The 10,099-nt window shown below is 49.3% G+C and overlaps 1 protein-coding gene across 1 annotated transcript; it reads left to right on the top strand.

Annotated features, from left to right (window-relative positions):
• The first annotated feature begins 816 nt into the window (after positions 1-816).
• On the top strand, positions 817-4,259 carry LOC123099724 (epsin-1). The gene is made up of 5 exons (XM_044521827.1): positions 817-1,308; positions 1,402-1,662; positions 1,778-1,843; positions 1,936-2,001; positions 3,220-4,259. Exons 1-5 carry the CDS (start codon positions 832-834, stop codon positions 3,838-3,840), a joined length of 1,491 nt encoding a protein of 496 aa, XP_044377762.1. The 5' UTR covers positions 817-831; the 3' UTR covers positions 3,841-4,259.
• Positions 4,260-10,099: the final 5,840 nt, after the last annotated feature.

The raw sequence follows: 10,099 nt of genomic DNA, 5'->3' as shown, positions 1-10,099 counted from the left end.
CAACTGAAACTAACATTGTTTTATCAAATAGGCGCATACTACATCTTAAGCATTTTAGCATCTTGATGATGACATTTAGGCAACAAAGTTAGGATTCCATTGTTCAATCTAGACGAGTCAATTCTACCATGGAAAATTCATTAAACAAATGCAACATAGAATCTCCTACTACCATATACAAACACCTGAAATTGGAATAAGTGTAGATACTTTGCAAGCATGAGCTCACCCGTGAGAGAGCAAAATGAAGGATGCAAAAACGAAAGCAACCACACGCACCTAAAACGACACAGGCCAATTGCTTGAGCCGAGCAGCCGACCTCCACACTTGAACACGATCTAGTTTACCCTAGCTAGGAAACGGGAACATCATCTTTGCTTAATTAGGAAGCAATACTTCGCATCGGCACACAAAAACAGACTGGGGACGAGAAACAAAAACGGAATCATGCATAGACGAGCTAGCAGTAGATACATTTACTATTTTGTTTCGGCTGCTGGATGGAACGCATCGGCCATTTCGATGGCGCTGACAAGCTTTGGCTTTGCCCGTGCATGCGATGCAGCTCCGACCGCAGCCAAAGGCTCCAGTTGCGTGGTCTTCTAGGCACTTCCACCCACCGGCGCCCGTCCGGTTTTCACACGCGGCGGCTGCTCCGGCCTGCTGACCTGTGGGCTCCTCCATCCCATCCCGGCGACGAGTCACCCGGCCGTAACCCGGCCCACGTGTACCGCTGCGGCGATCCACGTCGACGCCCCGCAGCACGGGCTCTCCCGCTGGCTCCCGGGGCCCGCACCCCGCCTCCTCGTTGCACGAGCCCGTCGCACTGCATGCTGGGCGCCGCACGCGGCGGCTCCACGTGTCCACGCCCCCGCTGCTGCGTGGAAGGAATAGAGGCCTCCCTGTGCATACGCGCGACGTGGCCGCGCCGGACGGGCCAGATGCTCCCCATCCGGCCGCAGAGGCGCCGGTGCACGGTACCACCTGTCCGAGGCCCTCGCGCCGCCTCCGGGGAGAGGATATTTAAAGCGGGGGCAGGGGCCCCGCCGTACTCTCGCTTGGCACCGCTCTCCGCCTTGCGCTCGAGATCTCATCCCATCCTCGCCGCCCCACCCATGCCGACTGATCACGGCGGCAGCAGCGACGGCGGCCACCAGGCGCAATGTCGGCACAGGGGCGCCAGCGTCGACGTCGAGCTCCGCGCCGCCATGGCGCTGGCCGACATGGCGGGGGCCGGGGCCGGGGCGGCCGCCGACCACGCGCTCCCGGCGCAGCACCTGCGCCACGCCGCCGCCCCAGCTGCTCAGGTAATCGATTTCGCCGATTAGGTAGCTGGCCCTGTTATGGTTTTCGGTTTGGAAGGACTTCGATTGATTTGGCCGGCCGTGCGTGGGTAGCAGGCGGCGATGGAGCAGGAGGACGAGGAGCTGGCGAGCACGAGGCTGAGCCTTGAGCTGGGCAACGTCGGCATCCAGTCCTCCCCTTGCTCCAGCAGCTCCAGCGGCGCCGGGCAGCAACCGCCGCAGTCGTCCGCGGCCGTGACGGGATACGGCCTCAGCAGACCGCGGCACATGCTCACCGAGGCAGAGAAGGAGGCGAAGCGGCTGCGGCGCGTGCTCGCGAACCGGGAGTCCGCCCGGCAAACCATCCTCCGCCGCCAGGTGATTAATCGCTAGCTAGCTCCATCCATGTGCAAATTAATTACCACCACAGCTGCCGTGGCATCAACCGTGTCTGATTATTCTGACACGATTCGCGCCGTGTCGTCGTGTCCAGGCGATCCGGGACGAACTGGCGAGAAAAGTCGCGGATTTAGCGTCGCAGAACGAGAACATGAAGAAGGTACTCTAATTAAGCAGCATCATGTGTATTCCTGGAGGATCTTGAAATGTCAGATCACCATCAAGTTGCTTAATTAATCCCGAATGGTGCAGGAGAAGGACATGGTGCTGGAACAGTACCTCACGCTCAAGGAGACGAACAAGCAGCTGAAACAACAGGCACATCATCTATCGCTTTCATTCCTTTAATTTCCTTTCCTTTTCCCCGTCCATTATTAGTACTCCCCCTGCTACCACCATTGTTAGGCAACGGAAAAGAAAAGAAAAGAAATCCCAGAAGGGAACCTAGTATGTTCCAATCCAGCTCCAGTTGTGCCCCCATGAGAGGACTACAGTCACGCTGCAGTACACCTATGCTAGTTACTAATTATGGTCAAACCGGGGGCCTGTCAATCGCTCATGTCTGTATATTATTTACATTTCGCTCTGACAGTGATGTCCGGACAATAATATACTCTATGTGCCCTCCCTTCTGTATTTGTCTTTTGCTTCTTTGGGTATGTGCTTGCTTTCTCGGCACCAACACATGCGTGTGCGCAAACTTGCTGATGCGTCCGCATATCTGTCCAGCCGGGTGGTCGGCCTAGTCGGTTCCGCGATCGGGATCCGGTGGAGGATTGCGGCACGGGTTTGGGCGTGCTCCTGCAGGTAGCGGCCATGTGTACGTACGTAGCTCGGTGCATCATTGACGGACAGGTGACGATCCGCGGTTGGGCAAGCGGCCAAACAGCATCGCGACTTCAGATCGATCTCGGCCTGGGAGGCTATTGTATTCGGTCTGGATAAACTCTGGGGCGAGCTAGGCGGGCGTCCACCCTTCGCGAAATTTCCATGGATGTGGTGACACGGTGCACCGGATCAAACCGGCAGGATGCTGATAGAATCTCGGCAAACTTCGTCACGGGTGTCTCTTTAATTTAAAGTCTAAACCAAGAAACGGAACCAGTCCATTCTAGAATTATTATTTGGATTTTCTTTTAAAAAATCGACCGATCGGTGGAAACGCATGCCAGCCTCGCCATGCATGCGCCATGTCGGCGGTGGGGTGAGCCATACAAAATGTTGATGCCATGGCAATGGCATGCAGCAACGGTTGCACGCGGCAACAGTGGTTCCTCTGAACGATTCTTCATTTTTCCTCTTTCGACAGATCTGGAAACAGTGAAATTCGTTGAATATGATCGTTGCACGTTTCACTAGTCGGCGGGCAGCTGGCTCTTCATCAGGCACTAACAATAATAGTTAAACAACATGCGTTCGCCAAACGGAACACTAGTTTTCTCGCTACGTAACTGTGGAAGAACATGCGGAATCTTTTCTCGTGCCTGAACTTGTCACACGCAAAGTAAGTGGTAACTTTTTTGTCTGTCTTTGCAGGTGGCCAAGACGACCAAGAAGAAGCCATCGTCTACACCAGCGATCACGCCCATGGACATCGCGCCCCCGGCACAGAGCGCGGAGGCCACCCCGCCGCAGACGCCACCGCAGCCAAGCTTCCTCTACAGCGCGCCGCCGACGTCCATGCCTGTGCCCTACGTCTGGGGCTCCTGGCCGCCGTGCGGGCCGGGTGTTTACGAGCATGGCGGCAACCCGGCTGGCATGGCGGGACACGCCCCGCCGCCGCTCTGCGTCCCGCCGGCCTGCGCGTGGTACTACCCCGTCGTTGCCGCTGCCACCGACCCCCGCGGCTCGCCGCCGGCCTACGTGCAGCCGTTCCAGGAGCCGACAGGCAGTGGCGGGACGGCCGGGGAGGACACCGACGACGACCCTTGCTCGCTGACCCTCGCCATCGATGCTGCCGACAAGAAGAGCCCCGCCGCCTGCCCCAACGCTTACCAAAGTGGCAGCGGCGTGGTGGGGGCAGTGGGGCTGCAGGTCGCGCTTAGCGGCAGAGAGAAGGCGGCGACGGCGGCGGAGGCGAGGAAGAGGAGGAAGGAGCTCACCAAGCTGAAGCAGATGCACGCCGGAAGCCGCCATGGCGCTGGCGAGCACTGGTGAGTGAGCTGCTAATCATGGCAGGTTACTAGGTGATCGAGGACGCATGCATGCATGGCACTACTGCCGCTGAGTCACTGACAAGGCATCGGTGATCAACTGATGATGACGATTGGTTCCTTGGACGCAAGCAACAGCACTGATATTAGTACAGCTCCTACCAATTTTCTAATGTTCTTAATATTTGCATCTCGTTTGTCTAGGAACGTAGGTTTGCATTTCAGTTACGCCCCAAGGCACTGAAGAAATGTATTCGGTTTTGTTTTGAGATTCTTTGGTGCAATCTGTAACCGGGTAAATAACTAGTGGTCCGATTATGTATAGCACCGGAGCTGTGCGTAATGTAACGATTCTTTACGTCCCAGTAGCATATTTTTGTACCACACACAACAAAGTAAATCAAGCGAAGTAAGGAATATCTATTCTCGTTGTCCTAACATGGCTCGTCACCTAAACTTGAATCTGAAATATACCGGGACTTAGAGTAACTCTAGCAGATTCTCTAGTAAACAGTCTTACTAAGTCTCAGTCAATGCTATATACACGAGATCTTTAAGATTCGTGCATTTTTTATTCGGTTTTTTCTTTTTTTCTTTTGCATTTTACGTCACTTGATTTAGAGACAGAGAATCGTGCATTTTTTATTCGGTTTTTTCTTTTTTTCTTTTGCATTTTACGTCACTTGATTTAGAGACAGAGAATCGTGCATTTTTTTATTCGGTTTTTTCTTTTTTTCTTTTGCATTTTACGTCACTTGATTTAGAGACAGAGAATCGGTTAAATGTTAGTCGACTGAGACCTAGCCACACCCATCTATAGAACCTCATCATCCTTATAATTTCTGAACATTTTATTTTTCGGCCCTGATAAAAAAGACCTAGCCCGTAAGAATATACAGACGGACCATATATTCCCAACTTCGCCACTATATTTACCCGATCCCAGTCAATTTAGGGTTCCCATCTGGCATTTCTCTAACCAATCTCTGTCACAATCCCCATACTCCGGCGACTGATTCTTGCACGCACACACCCGTTTAGAGCATATCAATGGCCGGCGGAGGCCGCCAAAGAGCGCGGCGCCTTCTCCTGCAACCGCGGCTGAAAAGTGTGCCAAAGAGCACGGCGCCCTCTCCTGCAACCGCGGCTGGAAAGCGTGGAGCAGCTTCCATGACCGCGAGGCGGAGATCGAGCTCGCCACCGCGAAGGAGGTTGTGGGGGCTGGTGAAGACTCCGTCGAGCAGCTCGAGGAGGCGAAGAAGGGGTACGAGCTCGCATACATTCTCTACGGGTCGGCGACCGAGTTCTATCTCAGTTCTACCTCAACACGAAGCCCTAAACTAGTTTAGATCAGGTTTTATTTACTATGTTTTTAAGTTTGTATGTTTGAATGTATGAACTCCAGTGATGAACTATCGTGGCACGAACTTTATGTTTCAAATATGCAGTATGGTTTAGCAAATCTATTCTGTCGTGCCTTCCGCGGTACCGCAAATTTGTTTGTATTGATTTCGAGAGAGTACAAGTTACAGGTTGATCGGAGTACAAGTTACATCTTGATCTACCGCGAAATCTCTATATGTGTGTGTGTGTGTGTGTGAGGTTGACGTCTACGAGCTCTACCCCTCGGTTTACATATGCACCGGGGATATCTAGGGTTTACACATAGGTCGGTTACGTGTAAGGCAATCGTGGTGTAGACAACCTCTAAATCTTGAAGTAAGCGCCAAGTCTTCGAAAGCATCCCATCTTGGTGCTCCTGGGCCTGACAATGTGGCCCACTTGAAAATCATCATGGGGGTCCTCTGCCGACCCACATGGCCGGGGGGAGACATGGTGAGCACCCCATAATCTAGGACACCATTAGTAACATCATTCCTACAGACATGTGAGGATCTACTTCATGTACTTCGGTTGCATTCTACTGTGCCATGAAGTCAAAATAATCATCATCCATTTTTCTTCATTAGGGTTTCCGAATATTCAAATAATCCATAGAAGGCTAGCAATTTTTCATCAAGGCATCAATACATGTATTTTACAACAACATCCTCTACTAAATACGAAGATAAAATGAATCATTTTTCCCGATGGTTAATGTTTTTGTGCACATCAACTTGTACTATGTCTTTACTGCATGCATTTTTGCACAAACACTATTTTTATTAGCTTCTTATTGTTCCCCTATAACATTTTTTGCAGAAACACTATAACAGTTTCTTCTAAAATATCATCCTATTAGCGGTGTTCATTGATACTCCCTGTATAAAGAAATATAAGAGCATTTAGTTCACTACTTTAGCGATCTAAACACTCTTATATTTCTTTACAGAGGGAGTAATAATATGCTCATATATAACTTTGGACAACGACTTTTAACAGCAGAACCAGTGGCATTGTTGATGAGTGTTATTTTTACACTCCTCTAACCTATGTCTAAGCTGATACATTTCATTAAAACTGAGATATTCGCTTTGATATTGCCACTAATGACTAGTTCATGCATAGGATTCCAAATATCCTGCCTTTATTTTGTTTCCACGTGAAATGGGCTATTTATGGATGAAATCAAGCCAGAACAAGGAAATGAGTAAAGAGGAGATAGAGGAAATCAAGTGGGAGGCACAGCAGAAGCTCCAGAGCAAAAGACGGCATTCTAAGCGACCGCGCCAGCTCACATGAGTGGTCATGTGGCATGGAAACCAAAGCTCCTCGTCCACCTAACATACTTTATAAAGGGGTCGAGGCCAAAATGATAACAGAAGAGTCGCAGGATTGCAAAACAGAGACTCGTCATCATCCTCATCACCACCTACCCTATTGAAATGAATGGAAGATGCCTTTGGAACTTTTTGGTTCTTTTTTGGGGCGATATGGAAGCAACTAGCTCCCTTTCCCTTATTACGTTACCATTTCTCTCCGCCATTTCCCATCTCCATAGCCACCACCTTCATCTCCGCCATAGTTCCCTTCCATCTAGTCATACTTGTAATCGTGTATCACACGTGGCATCCATTGTAAGACATATTATTTACCAATCTACCATCGTGGTGTGCTTTATGATGTGTTCCTCGTGTGATCTGATCTCCATGTGTGAGTAGTCCGATAAAGTATGGTTTGAGGCAAGAGCCTGGCAACCCGATTATTTGTTGGAGGGATCAATGGAAGTGTTTTAAATTAATGTCTCGTTTGTGTAAAAAAAATTGTTCTGTAGTTGTTGCTTGTCTCGTTCGCGTTGTTCATCCCTGCAGGTACCCAGGATCTTGGAGAACGAGCCACAAAGAGGCTAAGGGCAAGGAGTCGGTGAAGTGTTCTTCTGAACATCAATGACAGAAAGGTTTAGTATGGTAACACGGATCCTATCTCTAGGATTCAAGAGGTGTGGTCGTTAAACGCCCAATGCTTTTTTCTGATTATTGCAATCTTAATTATCGAGGCAATCCCACAAGACAGATAGGGCCTCCAGTTGGACAATTGGCTCTTGATGCAGGAGGCGTTGATAACCCACAACTCACTTACTCGGATTTGTGCTTCAGCCACTCACGCCACACATCGTAAGCAAATCATGAACATATTGCAACACCCTACAGCGGGATCCCTCACGCTTGCGCGACACAGAGAGCACCATAGGACATCACCAATAATAAACACATACAACTCAAACCAATCATGATCGTCAATCAACCCATAGGACAAAACGGTTCTACTCAAACATCATAGGATAGCCACATATCATTGGATAAAGTAAAGCAATTACATGGCGCTTGCATTTCATACAATAAAGCGACAACCATAAGGCTCCTGCCAGTTGCCGAAAACTTTTACAAAACATGATCATCACATACAACAATTTATATCTCATCACGTCTTGACCATATCACATCACAACATGCCCTGCAAAAACAAGTTAGACGTACTCTACTTTGTTGTTGCAAGTTTTACGTGGCTGCTACGGGCTTCTAGCAAGAACCGTTCTTACCTACGCATCAAAACCACAACGATTTTTCGTCAAGTGTGTTGTTTTAACCTTCAACAAGGACCGGCCGTAGTCAAACTCGATTCAACTAAAGTTGGAGAAACAGACACCCGCCAGCCACCTGTGTGCGAAGCACGTCGGTAGAACTAGTCTCATGAACGCGGTCATGTAATGTCAGTCTGGGCCGCTTCATCCAACAATACCCCCGCATCAAAGTAAGACATTGGTGGTAAGCAGTATGACTATTATCGCCCACAACTCATTGTGTTCTACTCGTGCATATCATCTACACATAGACCTGGCTCGGATGCCACTGTTGGGGAACGCAGCATGCAATTTCAAAAAAAATCCTATGCTCACGCAAGATCTGTCTAGGAGATGCATAGCAACGAGAGGGGGAGAGTGTGTCCACGTACCCCCGTAGACCGTAGCAGAAGCGTTAGGTTAACGCGGTTGATGTAGTCGAACATCTTCACGATCCGACCGATCCAAGTACCGAACGTACGGCACCTCCGAGTTCAGCACACATTCAGCTCGATGACGTCCCTCGAACTCTTGATCCAGCAGAGGGTCGAGGGAGAGTTTCGTCAGCACGACGGCGTGGTGACGGTGATGGTTATGTGATCCGCGCAAAGCTTCGCCTAAGCACTACGTGAATATGACAGGAGGAGCAAACAGTGGAGAGAGACGCCGCACACGGCTGTATCTCCAAGGGGTGCCCTGCCCACATATATAAACGAGGGAGAGGGAGGAGCCGGCCCTAGGGGGTGCGCCATAAGGGTGGAGTCCTACTAGGACTCCCAGTCCTAGTAGGATTCGGCCCCCCTTATTTTCCTTCTCATGGAGGGGGAAAGGGGGAAAGGAGAGGTAGTAGGAGAAGGAAAGGGGGGTGGCGCCCCCTTCCCTAATCCAATTCGGCCTCCTCCCTTGTGGGGGTCGCACCAACCCCTTGTGGGCTGGTTAGCCTCCCTCCTATGGCCCATATGGAACATATCTTTCCTCGGGGGCTTCCGGTAACCCCTCCGGTACTCCGGTATGTACTCGATACACTCCGGAACCCTTCGGGTGTCCGAATACTACCTTCCAATATATCAATATTTACCTCTCGACCATTTCAAGACTCCTCGTCATGTCCGTGATCTCATCCGGGATTCCGAACAAACTTCGGTCACCAAAACACACAACTCATAATACAAATCGTCATCGAACGTTAAGCGTGCGGACCCTACAGGTTCGAGAACTATGTAGACATGACCGGGACACATCTCCGGTCAATAACCAATAGCGGAACCTGGATGCTCATATTGGTTCCTACATATTCTACGAAGATCTTTATCGGTCAAACCGCATAACAACATACGTCATTCCCTTTGTCATCGGTATGTTACTTGCCCGAGATTCGATCATCGGTATCCTCATACCTAGTTCAATCTCGTTACCGGCAAGTCTCTTTACTCGTTCAGTAATGCATCATCCCGCAACTAACTCATTACTCACACTGCTTGCAAGGCTTATAGTGATGTGCATTACCGAGAGGGCCCAGAGATACCTCTCCGATATTCGGAGTGACAAATCCTAATCTCGATCTATGCCAACCCAACAAACACCTTCGGAGACACCTGTAGAGCATCTTTATAATCACCTAGTTACATTGTGACGTTTGATAGCACACAAGGTGTTCCTCCGGTATTCGGGAGTTGCATAATCTCATAGTCAAAGGAATATGTATAAGTCATGAAGAAAGCAATAGCAATAAAACTGAACGATCAACATGCTAAGCTAAAGGATGAGTCTTGTCCATCACATCATTCTCCTAATGATGTGATCCCGTTCATCAAATGACAACACATGTCTATGGTCAACGAGCTAGTCAAGTAGAGGCATACTAGGGACACTCTGTTTTGTCTATGTATTCACACATGTACTAAGTTTCTGGTTAATACAATTCTAGCATGAATAATAAACATTTATCATGATATAAGGAAATATAAATAACAACTTTATTATTGCCTCTAGGGCATATTTCCTTCAGTCTCCCACTTGCACTAGAGTCAATTATCTAGTTCACATCGTCATGTGATTTAACACCAATAGTTCACATCTTTATGTGATTAGTTCACATCTCCATGTGACTAACACCCAAAGGGTTTACTAGAGTCAATAATCTAGTTCACATCACTATGTGATTAACACCCAAAGAGTACTAAGGTGTGATCATGTTTTGCTTGTGAGAGAAGTTTAGTCAACGGGTCTGCCACCTTCAGAGCCGTATGTATTTTGCAAATTT

This window comes from Triticum aestivum, chromosome 4D (genome assembly GCF_018294505.1).
Source record: "Triticum aestivum cultivar Chinese Spring chromosome 4D, IWGSC CS RefSeq v2.1, whole genome shotgun sequence".
Lineage (NCBI taxonomy): Eukaryota > Viridiplantae > Streptophyta > Magnoliopsida > Poales > Poaceae > Triticum > Triticum aestivum.
This window is presented reverse-complemented; position numbering and strand designations above follow the sequence as displayed.

Bases quoted from the DNA above. Each gene is read 5' to 3' on its own strand.
- LOC123099724 (XM_044521827.1), top strand. From the start codon at position 832: ATGCTGGGCGCCGCACGCGGCGGCTCCACGTGTCCACGCCCCCGCTGC. The intron at 1,309-1,401 runs GTAATCGATTTC...CGTGGGTAGCAG, and splicing joins CCGCCGCCCCAGCTGCTCAG to GCGGCGATGGAGCAGGAGGA. The intron at 1,663-1,777 runs GTGATTAATCGC...CGTCGTGTCCAG, and splicing joins AAACCATCCTCCGCCGCCAG to GCGATCCGGGACGAACTGGC.